Source organism: Pelodiscus sinensis, chromosome 1, assembly GCF_049634645.1.
Source record: "Pelodiscus sinensis isolate JC-2024 chromosome 1, ASM4963464v1, whole genome shotgun sequence".
NCBI lineage: Eukaryota > Metazoa > Chordata > Testudines > Trionychidae > Pelodiscus > Pelodiscus sinensis.
In genome coordinates this window covers 331,208,921-331,229,424 of record NC_134711.1, presented here as the reverse complement: position 1 = coordinate 331,229,424, position 20,504 = coordinate 331,208,921, and the positions used below count along the sequence as shown (strand labels likewise).

General features: G+C 50.3%; 3 protein-coding genes across 3 annotated transcripts; all 3 read left to right on the top strand.

Moving 5' to 3' along the window:
- On the top strand, positions 1–1,008 carry LOC142830423 (olfactory receptor 52K2-like). Its single transcript, XM_075935250.1, has one exon. It carries the CDS (start codon positions 1–3, stop codon positions 1,006–1,008), a length of 1,008 nt encoding a protein of 335 aa, XP_075791365.1.
- A 6,733-nt stretch (positions 1,009–7,741) lies between these two features.
- Positions 7,742–8,884, top strand: LOC142830412 (olfactory receptor 52K2-like). Its single transcript, XM_075935164.1, has one exon. It carries the CDS (start codon positions 7,742–7,744, stop codon positions 8,882–8,884), a length of 1,143 nt encoding a protein of 380 aa, XP_075791279.1.
- Positions 8,885–18,461: 9,577 nt separating this feature from the next.
- LOC102443586 (olfactory receptor 52E8-like) lies at positions 18,462–19,409 on the top strand. Its single transcript, XM_075922817.1, has one exon. The coding sequence runs from the start codon at positions 18,462–18,464 to the stop codon at positions 19,407–19,409; it is 948 nt and encodes a 315-aa protein (XP_075778932.1).
- The last annotated feature ends 1,095 nt before the right edge of the window (positions 19,410–20,504 follow it).

Genomic DNA, 20,504 nt, shown 5'->3' with positions numbered 1-20,504 from the left:
ATGTCAGATTTCAACACCACCGACTTCACCAACCCCTCCACTTTCATCCTGCTGGGCATCCCTGGCTGGGAGTCAGCACATGGCTGGATCTCCATCCCCTTCTGCATCACGTACGCCATCGCCCTCTTCGGGAACCTCACCATCCTGTTGGTTGTGAAGATGGAGCCGAGCCTCCACGTGCCCATGTACTATTTCCTCTGCATGCTGGCTGTCACCGACCTGGTCCTCTCCACATCCCTCCTGCCCAAAACACTGAGCATCTTCTGGTTCAATTCCAGGGAGATCGATTTCAGCGCCTGCCTCGCCCAGATGTTCTTCATGCTCAGCTCCATAGCGGTGGAGTCTGGGATCTTGGTGGCCATGGCGTTGGATCGCTACGTGGCCATCTGCCACCCCCTGAGACATTCCACCATCCTCACACACTCGGTGGTCGCCAAGATGGGCCTGGCCGTGGTTCTGCGCGGGGTCACACTCGCATTGCCCACTCCCTTCCTGGCCAGGCGGTGGCCTTATTGCCGAACCAACATCATATCCCACACGCACTGCGAGCACATGGCCGTGGTGAAGCTGGCCTGCGCCGACACCCGCATTAATAGCTACTACGGACTCTTTGTGTTGTTCTTAGTGTCTGCTCCTGATGTGTTTTTTATCACCATGTCCTACACCCAGATCCTCAGGGCCGTCTTCAGCCTCCCCACCAAGGATGCCCGGATCAAGACTTTCGGGACCTGCGGCTCCCACCTGGGTGCCATTTTAGGCTTTTACATCCCGTATCTCTTCTCCTTCCTCACGCACCGCTTTGGCCACAATGTGCCCCTATATTTCCAAGTTCTCATTGGCAACATGTACGTCCTGGGGCCCCCCACGCTGAACCCCATCATCTACGGGGTGAAGACCCAGCAGATCCAGGACAGGCTGCTCTGTCTGTTTACGCGTAAAGGGACTCGGAAAGCTTTTGCCTGGGGCTCCAGCTGGCAGACCACATCCCATGCAACTCTGGTGGGTTAGAATGGGCTGTGCTCTCTTCCCTCAATCAGGTACAAGACAGTCAATGGACTATTCCAGCGCGACAAACTCTAGAGTTGGTGTGTGTTTGTAACTGGCACCAGGTAGATTTGTATGTCTGCACTACAGCGCTAATTCGAACTAACGCATCCAGACTAAAAAACTAGTTCGAATTAGCGTTTTGCTCATTCGAACAAGCATGACCACACAGAGTGGACCCTGAACCGGGCTTAAGGATGGCCGGAAGCAGTGCCGGCAGGGCATCAGAGGAGGACTTAGAGTGTGGAGCTGCTGTCTCAGGCTAGCCGAGGGCTGCGCTTAAAGGGACCCGACCCGCACCCCGGACAGACAGTTCTCAGGGGTGCCCCACTTGCAAAGCAGTCCTGGCTTGGAGTGCCCGGAGTGCCCGCACTGGGCACATCACAGCACTTGGCCATCAGACCAGCTGCACTTGCCGCAGGCTGCCATCTCGGGAGAGGGGGCAATTGGGGGGCTGAAGGAGAGGTTCCACCCCCAGAAGCCCACAGAGGCAGCCCAGTCCTCCCCATCGGGGGCGCGTACCCCATTCCTCCCTCACCTCCTTCCACTTACCCCTCCCTAGCCCCCCTTCCTAATGTACAAAATAAAGGACACGTGTGGTCAAAAATAGAATCTCTCTTTATTGAACAAAACTGGGGGAGACTGGGAAAAGGAGGTGGGAGAAGGGAAGTCAGAGGGTGGGAGAGGGGAGGGCAACTACAATGATGAGGGGTTTGGAACAAGTCCCATATGAAGAGAGGCTAAAGAGACTGGGACTTTTCAGCTTAGAAAAGAGGAGATGGAGGGGGGAGATGATAGAGGTCTATAAAAGCATGAGTGGGGTGGAGAGGGTGCATACAGAAAAGTTCTTCATTAGCTCCCATAAGGAAGGACTAGAGGACACTAGAGGAAAGGAATGGGTAGCAGGCTTCAAACTAATAACAGAAAGTTCTTCTTCACAAAGCAAATAGTCAACCTGTGGAACTCCTTGCTGCAGGAGGCTGTGAAGGCTAGAACTAGAACAGAGTTTAAAGAGAAGTGAGGTAAATTCATGGAGGCTGGGTCCATAGAATGCTAATAGCTAGGGGCTAGGAATGGTGTCCCTGGCCTCTGTTTGTGGAAGGCTGGAGATGGATGGCACGAGACAAATGGCTTGGTTATTGTTTTGGTCCATCCCCTCCAGGGTCCGTAGGGTTGGCCGCTGTCGGCAGACAGGCTACTGGGCTAGATGGACCTTTGGTCTGACCCAGGACGGCCATTGTAAGCTCAGGGCTCAGGGTCGGGGGTCTCAGTGGACCCCCTTGATTTTCATGCACACCTGCTCCTGGGTGGCCAGGCTGGCAGCTCTCCTGCCCTAGACGGCCACTTTCCTGTGCCTAGTGCAGAGGTCATGGACGAGGTCCACGATGTCTGCACTGGACAAGGCGGGTGCCCGCCTCTTGCGGTCCTGGGCAAGCTCCCGGGAGCCGCCAGCCTTGTCCTGGGAAGAGGGGGAGGGCTGGGGGGCATCGGGTGGCTGGCTCGAGCTGTGCCAGGTGCAGGGTCTGCTGGCTGGGTGCTGGCATTCTTGCAACTGGCACAAACTGTGTAGCTAGCCCGTGGCCCTTTAAGGGGTCCGGGCCGGGAGGGGGGCATGGAGTTTCCCTGGTGTTGGCCAGAGTGGCCACCAGGGCAAGCTGGGGAGGGCTAATCTCCCACTAGTTCGAATTAAGGGGCTACACACCCCTTAATTCGGACTAGTAAATTCAAACTAGGTTTAATCCTCATGGAATGAGGATTACCTAATTCAAACTAAGTGCTCCGTTCGTTCGAATTAAATTCGAACTAACGGAGCGCTAGTGTAACGCCTATGAAAGTTAGTTCGAACTAACTTTGTAGTGTAGACATACCCTGACACAGCCTGGCACCTCCGATTCCAGGTCCCCCCGGGAGAGCCTGCTGCAGACTAAACCCAATGCAAATACTGCTCTAGGATCTGTTCTCCACCCTTGTTTGGGGGCAGGGTTAGGTGAGGGAGGGGGGGTCATGAGGCCTCTGGCCCTGGGTTGGCCCCCGCTGCCCCCTGCCCACAAAAACACTGCTCATGTCACCTCCAGTGAGTCGCTTCCCCCAAGTGATGCATTGGCAGGTCTCTGTGAGTGGAAACAGAGCCCGGGGTGTTCCCACCTCCCAGGAGCGGGGTGATCCCACAGCCTGCCATGTTCTAAATCCCTCAGATTCACCTTGAGAGGGGGGTGACAGCGTCCCCTCGAACGCCCTTGTCCCTCTCTCCGGCCCCAGTGTCTTCCAGCCACTCCCCTGCCCCCCAGCCAACACACAGGCCCCACAGAGCAGGAGTCCGGTCCCATCTAGGCATGAGGGAGAAATGGCGGTGACACAGCAGGGAAGGCAGGACCTCTGGGTTCTGTCTCACTCGGACATTCTATCTCTGTGTGACTTTGGAACAGTCATGTCGCCCCCCTGCCTCAGTTTCCCTATGTCTATCATGGGGATGGACTTTCAATTGCTGGGTATCTTGAAGGGCTTAAAAGAAAAGCCGCCGCACAAAACGACGATAGTTACTGATTAGAACGACTGATCGCGACAGCCCTGTGCATCTGCAGGGCGTGTTCACATCTCTCCTCAGCCATCTTTCTCCAGAGCTTTTTGTTTACCATCAACCTGTCCTTCCTGGGCATTTTAGCTCCATAGTAACCCAAGATTTTCATCCCAATAAACAATCATTGTTCAATACACGCAAATGCCCAGAGCGGCCAATTCCTCCCTGACTCAGCCCAGAGCTCAGGAGTTCCCCTCGCCCTGTGGGAAGGGCCCTTAAATGATGTTTACTCCTAAATCTCGATAAATAGCCCACGAGCCCGGACGGGCTCATCTCCAGCCTGTTTACATCCAGACGCTGCGTCTCCGCTCGGGGCTGAGGGAACCCCGCTGGGATTGCACGGAGATCTGTTATAAACGGTGCACTCCCCGCTGTCGGCTCTCGGCGTGCGCAGGTCCAGGCCATGCTGGGGTCAGAGCGGCGTGGGAGAAGGTGAGCGGAGCGAGGTTCCCAGGGAAGACACTCGCGTCTCACAATTCCCAGGCCCCGAGGAAGACTCCACAGCCTGACAGACCCAGTGCACGGTGCGTGTGAGGGGACAGAGGGAAAGTCTGGGATCCTTCGCCCACTGCACAGACATTAAACTCCCACGCCCTTGACCCGGGGATGAGGTTGCTCCAGTGTCACTGGCCAAAATGTCCCTTTTTGATACCCTCGTCCCCCTCTCCGGTCAATGTCCTCCAGTTCCCAGGGGCTGTGTTTCAGTGCCAGAGAGACTCCGTCAGGATGAAAGGGGTTAATAGATGTGTGGTACGAGGCCAGATTCTGGGGCTGCGAGCCGGACTTTACTTAACCCCCACTGAAGGAAAACTCCCCTTGTAGTTAGAACTGAGTAAAGAGCTCAGGAGCCAGCCGGGGCTGAATGCTCAGAGGCAGCCTCGCCTCCTCGTGCTCGGTGTATTTCCAAACACACTTTGGCCTTCCTAATTACACCCCATCACCCATCTATATGCTTAGAATATTTTTTAACCAATCACATGTCAGGTCTTCTATTGTTTCCTAATCTTGTTATATCTTATCTTTAAAACGTTTCCTTCATTTGTTCTATTTCAAAGTTAAACACAGATCTCTCCTGTGTTTACCACTTGCTTTTTGCTTGCTTTTGGCTCGGCTACTGCCCGATTTGTGTGCTTTTGGTTCCAAATGAGGTGACTGTTTGTTCGGTGGGTTGTTATTTCTGGTGTTGGTAAGTCTGGACGACATTCCTCTTTCGACAGAGGAATGTAAATGAAGGACTTTGAAATTGCAAATGAAGCACTTCATTTGCATAATGGATTCCGATCGCTTTTTCGACAAAGTATTTTTCAGAGAGAAAACCCAGCGGTCTAGACACAGTTCTTTCCGGGGGGAAAAAAACCCTTTTTCAATAGAACCTATAAACCTCATTTTTTCAGGCCTTAGTGTTCTTTCATAAAAAGTTTTTTTTTTTTCTCAAAAGAACTGCATCGACACCGCAGGGATATTTTTTCGAAAAATCCTTTGTTGAAAAAACAATCAGCATCCATGATGCAAAGGAAGTGCGGAATTTGAAAATCAGCGCTTCATTTGTAATTTTGAAGTCCTTCGTTTCCATTCCTCTGTCGAAAGAAGAATGTACTCCAAAAGGACCCTAACGTTCTCCTGTAGCTGCTCTTCTACATCCTCCTTGACTGGCACTGTCCTGCAACGTATTTCATCTCCTCCGGTGATACGAATTCCTCCCACTGCTTCCTTCCAAACACAGAACAGAGCTATTTTTTGAACACGTCTGACTTTCCTGCAACATTAACACATTTCCCTTCATCTTTCTCGGACACAGCCAAACCTTTTCTAAGATTGGTAAGTCTGGACGACATTCCTCTTTCGACAGAGGAATGTAAATGAAGGACTTTTGTTCCGAATAACATCCTTTTTGTGATCCTTACAAACATGGATTTTTCCCTGATGTTTTTAACGTTCTTTATCAAATGTCATGACTTCTCTAGCTCCCTTGTTCCTATTAGTTATATATTGCTCCTCCTTCCCTTCACTGCCACTGAATCAGGGTGTGTCTAGACCAGGCATGTCCAAAGTCCGGCCCGCGGGCCAATTGCGGCCCGTGTTCCGGTTTAATACGGCCCCCCAGGTAATTTGGCATTATCTATCTTTTATGGCCCCCAACGAATCCATATGTATTGAGATGAATACATTGTAAAATCTCAGTTAATGTCAGTTGGTCTAAATCAGTTATAAATATATTTGGACACAACATGTATACTTGGTGTTATGTTCCTGTTCATATTTTTTGAACTTAAAATTTGACAGACAACCTTTATTACCAATAATATGTAATGTACTTTACAACGTTCCTGACATATATTTCAGCTTCCTGGATTTTTTTTTTATCTGGCCTTCAGATATGAAAGGCAGAGTGATTTAACACCTGTTTAGATTTGTCATCCATGTGACAAAATGAAAAGTATGCCGTTTGCAATAAACTTTGCATAAAATAGTTAATTGGCGTTTAATTTTAATGGTTCAAAGAATGTCAGGCAAAATGGTCGGCCCTCACGCATGTTCACTTCATCAAATCTGGCCCTCTTTGAAAAAAGTTTGGACACCTCTGGTCTAGACTACCGAGTTTTTTCCAAAAAAGTGTCCTTGCATCTAGACTGCCATCCCTGTTCTTTCGAAATTAAATCGAAAGAATGTGGCAGGTTTTTTGCAATCGGTAAACCTATTTTACCAGGAATAACGCCCTTTTTCAAAAGAGCTCTTTTAAAGTGCTACATAGTCCTGTATTTTGTTTTGAAAAAAGGCATTCTTAAACGCACACAAGGCTCTTTTGAAAGAGATTGCAGATCACTTTTTTGAAGCTCTTGTGGCTGTCTAGATGATGTCTTTTGAAAAAGCCTGTTTCAAAAGAGGCTTGTAGTCTAGACGTACCCTCAGACTGTGTCTAGATTAGCATGATTTTGCGCAAACTCTTGCCGTCTGTCTACACTCTCCGCTAGTATTTGCGCAAGAACACTGACCTTGTAATGTACAAAATCAGTGGTTCTTGTGCAAATACTTTGATGCTCCTGCTCAGGGATAAGCCCTCTTGTGCAAGTATTCTTGTGCAAGAGGGCCAGTGTAGACAGCCACCTTAATTTCTTGCGCAAGAAAGCCCGATGGCTAAAATGGCCATTGCAGCTTTCTTGCGCAAGAGAGCGTCTATACTGGGCACGGATGCTTTTGCGCAAAAGCAAATCTTTTGCACAAAGGCACGTGCCAGTATAGACTCTCTCTTGCACAAATACTTTTAAAAGAAAAACGTTTCCATTAAAAGTATTTGCGGAAAAATTGCCAATCTAGACGCAGCCTCAATGTTTAACTTGGTGCTTTTTTACTGTAGCATCGAGGAATTTTTGCTGTCCAATGCACTCTTCTTAAAGAGCCCCCAATTTTAACTGTCAGCTCCCTGCTTACATTTTTTGTTCCAATCAGCTGTGCTAATAATTTGCTGCCGCTTTAGAGAATGAACCCCTTTCAAGCACTAAGACTATATGGATATTTCTGGTTAGGAACTCTTATCTTTATGTCAGTTGGAATGTAATCAGTTCCAAACTTTTATTTTGTTGTTCTCTGTTTGTGTCCTTTGTCTGCCTCTTCTCTCTATGAAACAGTCACAGATTTGCCATCTGTCTGCATAGGACAGCCTCCCCAATTCTCACAGTCCGTCTCAGAAACCCCCTTTTTAGCTGCGATTTCCTTTGTACAGACTCAGTGACCAAATCTAAGCACATGTCTAGAACAAGTAATCTTCCACCCCTCTCCTTCAGAATTGGACCATTGTGTTTGTTTTTCCCACCACCGGGAATGTACAGGTGTTTTCACACGGCTGCTACACATGATAGGCAGGTTTTTGTTCCATGAGATGTGTTGCAGGAGGGATGTTTCCCCAAGCACATGGCTTGGCAAAGCCTCAGATGGTCTCCACTCTCAGATTTTGAGCAGTGGGGTGACTAGAAATCCCTACAGTGTTGGAGAGTCAGTGGCTCATCATTCATGTCTCTGGACAATGGAAATGTCATTTCTCAGTGTGTGAAGTGAAAAAAACGTGCTTCACCCGTGACATGAGAACAGTCTCCAGTAGCGCATGTCATGTCTCATGTTAACATGGTCTCTCCCTCCAGGCATTTGGACTGTGACCATCACCCTCGAGCCTGGGCGCAGACAGGCCGTCAGGGGAACATACGGTCCTTGCTGGAGACACCGTTCTGTTTCGGAGTTGGACGCCTTCTCCCCTGCTCCATGTCAGATTTCAACACCACCGACTTCACCAACCCCTCCACTTTCATCCTGCTGGGCATCCCTGGCTGGGAGTCAGCCCATGGCTGGATCTCCATCCCCTTCTGCATCACGTACGCCATCGCCCTCTTCGGGAACCTCACCATCCTGTTGGTTGTGAAGAAAGAGCCGAGCCTCCACGTGCCCATGTACTATTTCCTCTGTATGCTGGCTGTCACCGACCTGGTCCTCTCCACATCCCTCCTGCCCAAAACACTGAGCATCTTCTGGTTCAATTCCAGGGAGATCGATTTCAGCGCCTGCCTTGCCCAGATGTTCTTCATGCTCAGCTCCATAGCGGTGGAGTCTGGGATCTTGGTGGCCATGGCGTTGGATCGCTACGTGGCCATCTGCCACCCCCTGAGACATTCCACCATCCTCACACACTCGGTGGTTGCCAAGATGGGCCTGGCCGTGGTGCTGCGTGGGGTCACACTCTCATTGCCCAATCCCTTCCTGGCCAGGCGGTGGCCTTATTGCCGAACCAACATCATATCCCACACGCACTGCGAGCACATGGCCGTGGTGAAGCTGGCCTGCGCCGACACCCGCATTAATAGCTACTATGGACTCTTTGTGTTGTTCTTAGTTTCTGCTCCTGATGTGTTTTTTATCACCATGTCCTACACCCAGATCCTCAGGGCCGTCTTCAGCCTCCCCACCAAGGATGCCCGGATCAAGACTTTCGGGACCTGTGGCTCCCACCTGGGTGCCATTTTAGGCTTTTACATCCCGTATCTCTTCTCCTTCCTCACGCACCGTTTTGGCCACAATGTGCCCCTATATTTCCAAGTTCTCATTGGCAACATGTACGTCCTGGGGCCCCCCACGCTGAACCCCATCATCTACGGGGTGAAGACCCAGGAGATCCGGGACAGGCTGCTCTGTCTGTTTACGCGTAAAGGGACTCGGAAAGCTTTTGCCTGGGGCTCCAGCTGGCAGACCACATCCCATGCAACTCTGGTGGGTTAGAATGGGCTGTGCTCTCTTCCCTCAATCAGGTACTAGACAGTCAATGGACTATTCCAGCGCGACAAACTCTAGAGTTGGTGTGTGTTTGTAACTGGCACCAGGTAGATTTGTATGTCTGCACTACAGCGCTAATTCGAACTAACGCATCCAGACTAAAAAACTAGTTCGAATTAGCGTTTTGCTCATTCGAACAAGCATGTCCACACAGAGTGGACCCTGAACCGGGGTTAAGGATGGCCGGAAGCAGTGCCGGCAGGGCATCAGAGGAGGACTTAGAGTGTGGAGCTGCTGTCTCAGGCTAGCCGAGGGCTGCGCTTAAAGGGACCCGACCCCCACCCCGGACAGACAGTTCTAAGGGGTGCCCCGCTTGCAAAGCAGTCCTGGCTTGGAGTGCCCGGAGTACCCACACTGGGCACATCACAGCACTCGGCCATCAGACCGGCTGCACTTGCCGCAGGCTGCCATCTGGGGAGAGGGGGCAATTGGGGGGCTGCAGGAGAGGTTCCACCCCCAGAAGCCCGCAGAGGCAGCCCAGTCCTCCCCATCGGGGGCGCGTACCCCATTCCTCCTTCACCTCCTTCCACTTACCCTCCCCTAGCCCCCCTTCCTCATGTACAAAATAAAGGACACGTGTGGTCAAAAATAGAATCTCTCTTTATTGAACAAAACTGGAAGAGACTGGGAAAAGGAGGTGGGAGAAGGGAAGTCAGAGGGTGGGAGAGGAGAGGGCAACTACAATGATGAGGGGTTTAGAACAGGTCCCATATGAAGAGAGGCTAAACAGACTGGGACTTTTCAGCTTAGAAAAGAGGAGATGGAGGGGGGATATGATAGAGGTCTATAAAAGTATGAGTGGGGTGGAGAGGATGCATACAGAAAAGTTCTTCATTAGCTCCCATAAGGAAGGACTAGAGGACACTAGAGGAAAGGAATGGGTAGCAGGCTTCAAACTAATAACAGAAAGTTCTTCTTCACAAAGCAAATAGTCAACCTGTGGAACTCCTTGCTGCAGGAGGCTGTGAAGGCTAGAACTAGAACAGAGTTTAAAGAGAAGTGAGGTAAATTCATGGAGGCTGGGTCCATGGAGTGCTATTAGCTAGGGGTAGAAATGGTGTCCCTGGCCTCTGTTTGTGGAAGGCTGGAGATGGATGGCACGAGACAAATGGCTTGGTTATTGTTTTGGTCCATCCCCTCCAGGGTCCCTAGCGTTGGCCGCTGTCGGCACACAGGCTACTGGGCTAGATGGACCTTTGGTCTGACCCAGGACGGCTATTCTAAGCTCAGGGCTCAGGGTCGGGGGTCTCAGTGGACCACCTTGATTTTCATGCACACCTGCTCCTGGGTGGCCAGGCTGGCAGCTCTCCTGCCCTAGACGGCCACTGTCCTGTGCCTAGTGCAGAGGTCATGGACGAGGTCCACAATGTCTGCACTGGACCAGGCGGGTGCCCGCCTCTTGCGGTCCTGGGCAAGCTCCCGGCAGCCGCCAGCCTGGTCCCGGGAAGAGGGGGAGGGCTGGGGGGCATCGGGTGGCTGGCTCGAGCCGTGCCAGGTGCAGGGTGTGTGTGCTGGCTGGGTGCTGGCAGGCTTGCACCTGGCACAAACTGTGTAGCTAGCCCGTGGCCCTTTAAGGCCTCCGGGGCCGGGAGGGGGGCATAAAGTTTCCCTGGTGTTGGCCAGAGTGGCCACCAGGGCAAGCTGGGGAGGACTAGCCTCCCACTAGTTCGAATTAAGGGGCTACACACCCCTTAATTCGGACTAGTAAATTCAAACTAGGTTTAATCCTCATGGAATGAGGATTACCTAATTCAAACTAAGCGCTCCGTTCGTTCAAATTAAATTCGAACTAACGGAGCGCTAGTGTAATGCCTATGAAAGTTAGTTCGAACTAACTTTGTAGTGTAGACATACCCTGACACAGCCTGGCACCTCCGATTCCAGGTCCCCCCGGGAGAGCCTGGGGCAGACTAAACCCAATGCAAATACTGCTCTAGGATCTGTTCTCCACCCTTGTTTGAGGGCAGTGTTAGGTGAGGGAGGGGGGTCATGAGGCCTCTGGCCCTGGGTTGGCCCCCACTGCCCCCTGCCCACAGAAACACTGCTCATGTCGCCTCCAGTGAGTCGCTTCCCCCAAGTGATGCATTGGCAGGTCTCTGTGAGTGGAAACAGAGCCCGGGGTGTTCCCACCCCCCAGGAGCGGGGTGATCCCTCACCCTGGCATGTTCTAAATCCCTCAGATTCACCTTGAGAGGGGGGTGACAGCGTCCCCTCCAACGCCCTTGTCCCTCCCTCCGGCCCCAGTGTCTTCCAGCCACTCCCCTGCCTCCCAGCCAACACACAGGCCCCACAGAGCAGGAGTCCGGTCCCGTCTAGGCATGAGGGAGAAATGGCGGTGACACAGCAGGGAAGGCAGGACCTCTGGGTTCTGTCTCACTCGGACATTCAATCTCTGTGTGACTTTGGAACAGTCATGTCGCCCCCCTGCCTCAGTTTCCCTATGTCTATCATGGGGATGGACTTTCAATTGCTGGGTATCTTGAAGGGCTTAAAAGAAAAGCCGCCGCACAAAACGACGATAGTTACTGATTAGAACGACTGATCGCGACAGCCCTGTGCATCTTCAGGGCGTGTTCACATCTCTCCTCAGCCATCTTTCTCCAGAGCTTTTTGTTTACCATCAACCTGTCCTTCCTGGGCATTTTAGCTCCATAGTAACCCAAGATTTTCATCCCAATAAACAATCATTGTTCAATACACGCAAATGCCCAGAGCGGCCAATTCCTCCCTGACTCAGCCCAGAGCTCAGGAGTTCCCCTCGCCCTGTGGGAAGGGCCCTTAAATGATGTTTACTCCTAAATCTCGATAAATAGCCCACGAGCCCGGACGGGCTCATCTCCAGCCTGTTTACATCCAGACGCTGCATCTCCGCTCGGGGCTGAGGGAACCCCGCTGGGATTGCACGGAGATCTGTTATAAACGGTGCACTCCCCGCTGTCGGCTCTCGGCGTGGGCGGGTCCAGGCCATGCTGGGGTCAGAGCGGCGTGGGAGAAGGTGAACGGAGCGAGGTTCCCAGGGAAGACACTCGCGTCTCACAATTCCCAGGCCCCGAGGAAGACTCCACAGCCTGACAGACCCAGTGCACGGTGCGTGTGAGGGGACAGAGGGAAAGTCTGGGATCCTTCGCCCACTGCACAGACATTAAACTCCCACGCCCTTGACCCGGGGATGAGGTTGCTCCAGTGTCATTGGCCAAAATGTCCCTTTTTGATACCCTCGTCCCCCTCTCCGGTCAATGTCCTCCAGTTCCCAGGGGCTGTGTTTCAGTGCCAGAGAGACTCCGTCAGGATGAAAGGGGTTAATAGATGTGTGGTACGAGGCCAGATTCTGGGGCTGCGAGCTGGACTTTACTTAACCCCCACTGAGGGAAAACTCCCCTCGTAGTTAGAACTGAGTAAAGAGCTCAGGAGCCAGCTGTGTGTGAATGCTCAGAGGTAGTCTGGCTTCCTCTTGCATCCCGGGTCTCTGGCTGTTAAGGAGGAGTCGGGGCGGGGGTAGGGTTTTGTGACTTTTCTCTGCTGGAAATATGGGTTTCTTGTTGGGGCCATCCAAAGAATTTCTCTTCGTGGGCAAGACATCGTCTCTCCTGGCTTCATTTGAGAAGTCAGCTGAACTCTCAGGCCCGGGACTTTCCCAAGGCAAAGCAGCAGGCAGTCCTGTTCTTACCGTTACGACAGTCTTCCTGAGATTACACCCAGGGTGGGGCATTTTAGCCCCAAAGCGTATAGATTGGCAAACCGATAAGCAACTGACAATGAGGTTTTCTAATTGAAGCTGTCAGACCCCTTAGCAAAAGATGCTACTGCCAGACCCGTTTTTAATGGCCCGTCCATTTGAGAATGCCATTCAGCTAAGCTCTTTTCTGCCATACTGTCAGTGGCAAGGTGTTCCACTGGTCAAATCGGTATACTGTAAATAATTGTACTGCATCCGTGTTATCCATTCAGACCATCAGTGGAATGGAATGCTCCCTCGTTCGTGGGCTGTGAGAAAGGGTGAACGCAAATGCCAGATCTAGTTTTCTTAATTCAGATTCATAGGGTTCAAGGCCAGAGGGGAGCATCCGATCATCCAGTCTGACCCCCTCTATAACACAGGCCATTACGTTTCACCCGGTTACCCCTGTACTGGACTCCGTAACTTGTGTTTCATTGAAACCTGACCTCCAATAGGAGTTTGCATCATTGAATCACAGAGCGAGAAGGCCCAGCAAGGGGTCTTTCTTTCAGCTGCTCGAGTATCTGAAGATGGCTGTCGTGTCTCCCCTCACTTTCTTCTTTTTTAAATTAAACCTATCCGGCTTCTTCAGCCATTGTTTTCATATGGTTTTTAGTCCATCCCTTGGACTAAATTTCTTTCTCCTCGGGATCTTTCCCAGTTTTTTCTACATCCCTACAATGCTTTGGTGCACCAAACTGGACACAATACTCCAGCTGAGTTCTGAGCAGCAAGGAGCGAAAGAATACTATCATGTCCTGCTACTTACTCGCTTTGCCTCCTTAATGCAACCCACAAGAACATTTTATTTTTGTTTTATTTTGCAATAAAAAAATCCACAGCCCAAAAGCTCTAGCAAGCTTAGCCTAGTGAGATGTACCTCTAGCATGCTAACCCCAGTGCAGACAGCATGAGGTCAACAGAAGAATTCTTCTATCCACCTGGCTACTACTTCTCAGGGAGGTGGATTGCCTACACTGATTAGAGAACTCTGCTGGCCATGTAAGTAGTGTCTACAGTGACGTCTGTGCTTCTTTCCAGCTGGGATTTGTCTGGCTTTAGATTCTGTCAGCCGACGGTCAGGGCAGTGTGTGTGTGTATGTTTTCGAGAAAAGGTTTAACGTCCGTGTCTTTACTGCTAGGACCGGGGTCCCATCGCAGAGGGTGGCCAGCAGGCCAACAGATGCCCCGTTATATAGGAAGAGCTTATTACACCTTAGATTTTAGCTGCTAGAACACAGGGGTTCCTTCGCAGCGGGCAGCCTAGGGAAGGCTGAAAAGTGCCCCAACGGATCTGTCACCTGGGAGTGACACAGATCCAAACGCCCAAGCTCTCCCTATACCTGTCCCTTTATGACCGACTGAAGTTCTTTTAAATTGTGTTTGGTTCTATTACAGCAACTGAAGGAGTCAGGTTAAAGCTTAAACAGTTACAGGTTTATTAAAAGACTTATAAAAGCAAATAGTTACAATGGCTATTGCTCTCTTTATTAACTGTTAACAAATACAGATTTTAAAAATGGTTACAAAGAAAATAAAGATAGAAAATAGAAATAATGGTACCAAGTGACAGCTTAATCTTTAAAGAGCTCTAAGTCTATGTGTACACTTAAGACAAAGTACCACATCCAGGTACAATTTTTACCCCTTTCTGTGCCTCTCGACTCCAGCGTGTCAGGCCAGGGCCGGTCTCTCAATTCCTAGGAAAGACGAATACGAGGTGGGCGTCCCCATGGAACCTCGGAAGATCAAACACCTAACCCGACCAGCAGATAGATGGTAGATTGACACTCAGGGAAAATGTGCTGCTGGATCCATCTATATACCCCTGGGGGCCCGTATCCTCTTTCTTATCTAAGAGGCCAAATTGTACTGGTCCGTTTTGTGGCGCCAGTTCTTACAAGGAGTTTCAAGTTAATTTACACTTGCAAGAGAGAGAAATAAATTGTGAGTACTAGGCATTTTTTTACTGGGCGAGAGATTCCTCCCCCCGCGGGCGGCTGTGTGTTCGTATCAATATGGGTTTGAGTCAAGGGCACGCCTTGGCAGCCTCTTGGTCAGCAATTGGCGTATCTCTGTTTACAGCCATTCACGGTCACACAGCCTGGGCCTTCTGCTCTGTGTGCCCTGCATGCTCCAGGCAAGCAAAAATGGATGTTACAAGGGGGGTTCCTGTCTGGCTACAGCTTCCAGCCACTACGATGTGCACTGGCTTTCTCCACAAGATTAAAGAGCCCTTATCACCCATGGTTTTCTCCTCATGAACATCTCACTTGATTGTCTTTTGATGACAAAAGTAGGAGAAGCTCATTAAGTCTCTTTCTGCAGCCTCCAGTCATTTTTGTGGCTCTTTTTTGCACTGTCTCCAATTTTTCAGCCCCAGGACAGGACACAGTCGGTTGCACCGATGCCACGTGCAGAGCTGTAATCCTTCCCCTGCTCCAACTTCTCTGTGTCCCTGTGTTCCGGAACATAGCGCTATAGTCTGTGGGCCAGGCCTACATTTCCAGTTCTGAGTTGATCGTTTTCTATTGGACTCCATTCATCGTCGGCTAGTCACTGCTCTGCCAGTCTTTGGCACCTAAATGATTCCACAGGCATTTCCTATTTGCTTCCTGATCGGTGATCATAAATGCTGAACAGCTTCAGGCCGAGATCTGATCCCTGCAGAGCCCTGCTCGAAATAGCCCTGTTCACTGACAATTTCCCATTGACAGCAGCTTTCCAAGATCTGTCCATGAGCCAGGGTCTAGTCCATCTTACCTCCATTCTAGTGATACTGTACAATGTTCATTTTTCCCCTGAATGTTTTCCATTACTAAATCAAATGCCTCTCAGAAATCAAATTGCGCATCCGCGCAATTCCCTTAATCGGCCAAACATTTACTCTCATCAAAGGATGGAATTAGACACATGCGGTTTTCCATAAGCCCTCTTGTTCGCTGGCATTAATTATATTCCTTGTTTGGTTAAAAACAATCCCATACCAGCCTCTCCATTGCTTCCTAGCCTCGTTAAATCTGTTCTTTAAAACATTACCTTCATTGTTTATACTTTAAAGTTAACATACAACTGCCCTGCATTTACGTTTTTATTTTATGTTTTATATTTCGGGGGATTGATGCTACTTGATTGTGTACTATTGGTTCCCAACGAGATGTGGGGGTGATTGGTTTGGTTAGTTTGTAACTCTGGTGTTGGTAAGGTTAATGTTTTGCTATACATGCTATTGAAAATCCTCAAATGGGAGAGCACATCTACACAGCAGAGGTAAAGCCAAAATAATCTAGGCAACTTCTGCAGAAAAGGACCTGGGGATTACAGTAGATGAGATGCTGGATACGAGTCAACAGTTTGCCCTTGTAGCCAAGAAGGCGAATGGCATATTAATTTGCATTAAGAGGAACATTGCCTGTAGATCTAGAGAAATGTTTATTCCCCTTTATTAGGCTCTGGTGAGACCACACGTGGAGTATTGCATCCAGTTCTGGGCCCCCCACTATAGAAAGGATGTGGACATATTGGAGAGGGTCCAGCGGTGGGCGACCGAAATGATGAGAGGGCTGGAGCACATGACCTATGAGGAGAGGCTGAGGGATTTGGGTTTGTTTAGTCTGCAGAAGAGAAGAGTGAGGGGGGATTTGATGGCAGCCTTCAACTTCCTGAAGGCTGGAGAGAGGCTGTTCACAGTAGTGACGGATGCCGAACAGAGAGCAAGGGTCTTAAGTTACAGTGGGGTTGGATATTAGGAAAAACTATTTTCCTAGGAGGGTGGTGAAGCACTGGGATGGGTTCCCTAGGAAGGGGATGGAATCCTAGAGGTGTTTAAGTCTCAGTTTGACAAAGCCCTGGCTGGGTTGATTGAGTTGGGGTTGGTCCTACCTTGGGCAATAGGCTGGACTTTAGGACCTCCTGAGGTCTCTTCCAGCTCTATGGTTCTATGATTCTAACTTGAGCTACATCAATTGCATAGCTGAAGTCAAAATAGCTTAATTTGGCTTTTCGTGCTGTCAACACAGCAAGAAGTCTGAGTTAGAGCACTCTTCCTCCGACTTCCCTTCCTCCTCGTACAATGAGGGTTACAGGAGCTGGAGTAAGAAGTCCTCCAGCTCGACATTATTCTGACATTATGTCAAAATAACTGCTTGTAGTGTAAACGTGTGCTATGTTATTTCAGAATAACATCAGTGAATCTGAAACAAAGCTGCTTTGTAGATGTAGCCGGAACGACCTGGAAACTATTTCACCACTTCATGTGCCATAAGTACCACACACTGCTTCTTTCCAGACGCTGAACATGGCTGTTTTTGAACCCAGCAGTCTTTTCTGTAACAACAACAAGTTTCCTTTCTCCTTCTAGGAAATAGCTAAACCTTTTCTAGGATTTCTCTTCCTCAGGAGGACATCAAATCCAACCCCCAGCCCAAAGCAGGACCAGTCGTAACTAAATTTGCTGCCGTTTCGGGAATGATTCCCCTTCAAGTGCTAAGTCTCCATCGATATTACTGGTTAGGAGCTCTTCTCTGTCTGTCAGTTGGAATGTAATTCATCTGGTGCTGGCCACTGTCAGTAATGGGCTAGAAGGACCTTTGGTCTGACCCAGTACGGCCGTTCTTATGTTTTTATGTTCTTATCAGTTCTGTCAGAACCCCCCTTTCTAGCTGTGGCAACGTCTTCGCAGCAGCATTATTTCAGTAAATCGTCACTTCTTCCGAAATAATGCGGTGCATGTCTACACAGCAAGCCCATTACTTCCAAATAAAGTCAAAATAACGGGATTCTTACTCCAACTTCTGCAAACCTTGCTGGCTGTTCAGTAAGGGAAGTTGGGAGAAGGGTGCTCTATTTCGAAATAAGTGCTGTGTAGGCAGCACCAGAAGACGAAATAATCTCTTTCGACTCAAGCTCCGCAATGATTTATTTATTTATTCATTCATTTAGTTACATGTTTTTACCCACCTCTCTATTTAAAATAGTCGAGACGGCTTACACAATTTTTTAAACGAAATACAAATAAATAAATATATAAACATTTTAAATTGGCATAGCTCAAGTTGCGTAATTTATTTTGAGTTTTGTCCTGTTGGGTAGATGTGTGACCAAATAGGGCACATGTCCAGAGCAGGATGTCCCTCACCCCACCCCTCCGGCATCTGAACTTTGCTTTTGCCACTGCAGGAGATGTACAGGTGTTTCCATGGAGCTGCTATAAAAGGCATGCAGGTCTTTGGTCCAGGTGGGATGTTTCCCCCGGCACATGGTTTGGCAAAGTTTTGCTTTTCTCTACTTTGAGATATTGAGCAAATGGGTGACTAGGGAAATCCCTACAGTATACACCTTCGAGCTTGGGTGTCATTACATTAAGGAAGGGTGATAGCTCACCAGTATTCACGCCTGACTTCTGCTCATCATATATACAGTAGCCCAGTGTCTGTGACTCTAACGCTGTAACGTTACGAGTCAACTCTGGGGGGGCGCTGTTGCCTTGCACCGTGGGGCTCGGCTGAGTTCTGCTCTGCTTGATATAGAAGCAGATACCATGGCTTGATATAGAAGCAAGACGAGCTTCATTTATCTGAATAATGAAAATGTTATTTTTTTCAGTGTGTGAAGGCCAGTCCAGACCAGACTCCAGTAGTGCTTGTAGTGTCATGTCTTACACATACTAAGACAGTCTCTCCATCCAGGCATTTGTGTTGCGACCATCACCCTGGAGCCTGAGCATATAAAGGAAGTCAGGGGAATGTGAGGTATGTGCAGGAGACATTGTTCTGCCTCAGAGCTGGACGCCTTCTTCCCGACTCCATGTCAGATTCCAACACCAGCGACTTCACCAACCCCTCCTCCTTCATCCTGCAGGGCGTTCCCGGCCTGGAGGAGGCCCATGTCTGGATCTCCATCCCCTTCTGCACCATGTACGTCATCGCCCTCTTGGGGAACTTCACCATCCTGTTCATTGTGAAGAGGGAGCCGAGCCTCCATGAGCCCATGTACTATTTCCTCTGCATGCTGGCCACCACCGACCTGATCCTGTCTACGTCCATCTTGCCCAAAACGCTGAGCATCTTCTGGTTCAATGCCAGGGAGATCGATTTCAGCGCCTGCCTCACCCAGATGTTCTTCATTCACTGCTTCATAGCAATAGAGTCTGGGATCTTCACGGCCATGGCATTGGATCGCTACGTGGCCATCTGCTATCCCCTGCGACATTCCACCATCCTGACAGACCCTGTGGTGGCCAAGATGGGCCTGGCCGTGGTGCTGCGCAGTGGTGTGCTCGCTTTGCCCACTCCCTTCCTGGCAAGACGGTGGCCCTATTGCCGAACCAACATCATCTCTCACACGCACTGCGAGCACATCGCCGTGGTGAAGCTGGCCTGCGCCGACACTCGCCTCAGTAGTTACTATGGGCTCTCTGTGGTGTTCTTAGTCACTGGAGTGGATGTGTTTTTTATCACCATGTCCTATGCCCAGATCCTCAGGGCCGTATTCAGCCTCCCAACCAAGGACGCCCGGATCAAGACTTTCGGGACCTGCGGCTCCCACCTGGGTGCCATCTTAGCCTTCTACATCCCGTATCTCTTCTCCTTCCTCACGCACCGCTTTGGCCACAATGTGCCCTTGCGTTTCCACATTCTCCTTGGCAGCGTGTACCTCCTGGTGCCCCCCACGCTGAACCCCGTCATCTACGGGGTGAGGACCAGACAGATCCGGGACAGGCTGCTACGTCTGTTAACTCAGAAAGGGGCCTAAGGTTTTCTCTTGGCGGCCTGGCTGGCAGACCCAGCCCTGTGCGGCTCTGGTGAGTGAGGAAGGGCTGGGCTCTGTTCCAGAGCTATTCAGGGCTTTCCGGGACGTAACGCACTGTGTGAGTGCGACAGACTGCAGGAATCAGTCTGTGCACCTGTGATGGGGGCGGTCCCAGACGACCCCTCGGGGGGGGGCTCCTGGGGTGCTGACATGGTCCCTGCCACTCGCCTTCCTGCTCTCTGGGGCTCCTCACCTGCTGGGCCAGCTCCCTGGTGTCCCCCAGACAAGGCCCCGAACCGAGGTCCCTGCCCCCACCGAGAAGCAGCACAGACACTGAACCTCTCCAGGTCCAAGGAGAGCGCTGTTTGGGGCCCAGCCTCCTGAGAGAGCACTCCCCACATGGGATCAGACCCCAAAGAAATAGGTGAGCCCCCTTAAGCAATAAAAGGGGGGATATGCACACTGGTGCCCCCCCCCAGAACCATTGTTTACACTGGGGTCGATAGAAAGTAAAAGTGATTTTATTAGGTACAAGCAGTAGGATTGAAGCGGCAATAAGTGAGAACAGGCCGAGCAAAGTAGGTTCCAAACCAAAAGATGCCAAAACTATTGGCTAATTCTCCACTGAAACCTCAGCACAAACTTACTCAAACTCCCCCTAGAGCCTCTTTTCCAGCTGCCCCTCCAAACCAGGCTGTCTCCCCACGCTGGGGTCTTCGGCTCCTTCCTTCAGGTGCAACCCGGCCAAAAGACCCAGGCCTCTGCTCTCCTATTCTTTTGGTTAAGGAATTGAGGCTGCTCCCTACCAACCACTGCTCAGACATGAGGACAAGAGAGATGGTTTAACCGTTGCTCATCAAGAAGTTGCAGGTAACACCCTCCGTGTCTCCCATTCACACATTTGAAACTCACAACGTAGTCCCTGCGCCATAGGTCTAATTTCACACACCCCAGTGATACACACAACAGAGTAAGATAAAGAGAACCAGCAGACTGACATAAGGGTCGATGGGTGACACAAAATAATTCGCTCAAAGCACCTTTGGGTACGTCTAGACTACAGGCTTTTGTTGACAGAAGTTTTGTCGACGGTATCTG

Coding starts and splice junctions, on each gene's coding strand:
- LOC102443586 (XM_075922817.1), top strand. CDS start 18,462: ATGTCAGATTCCAACACCAGCGACTTCACCAACCCCTCCTCCTTCATC.
- LOC142830423 (XM_075935250.1), top strand. CDS start 1: ATGTCAGATTTCAACACCACCGACTTCACCAACCCCTCCACTTTCATC.
- LOC142830412 (XM_075935164.1), top strand. CDS start 7,742: ATGGTCTCTCCCTCCAGGCATTTGGACTGTGACCATCACCCTCGAGCC.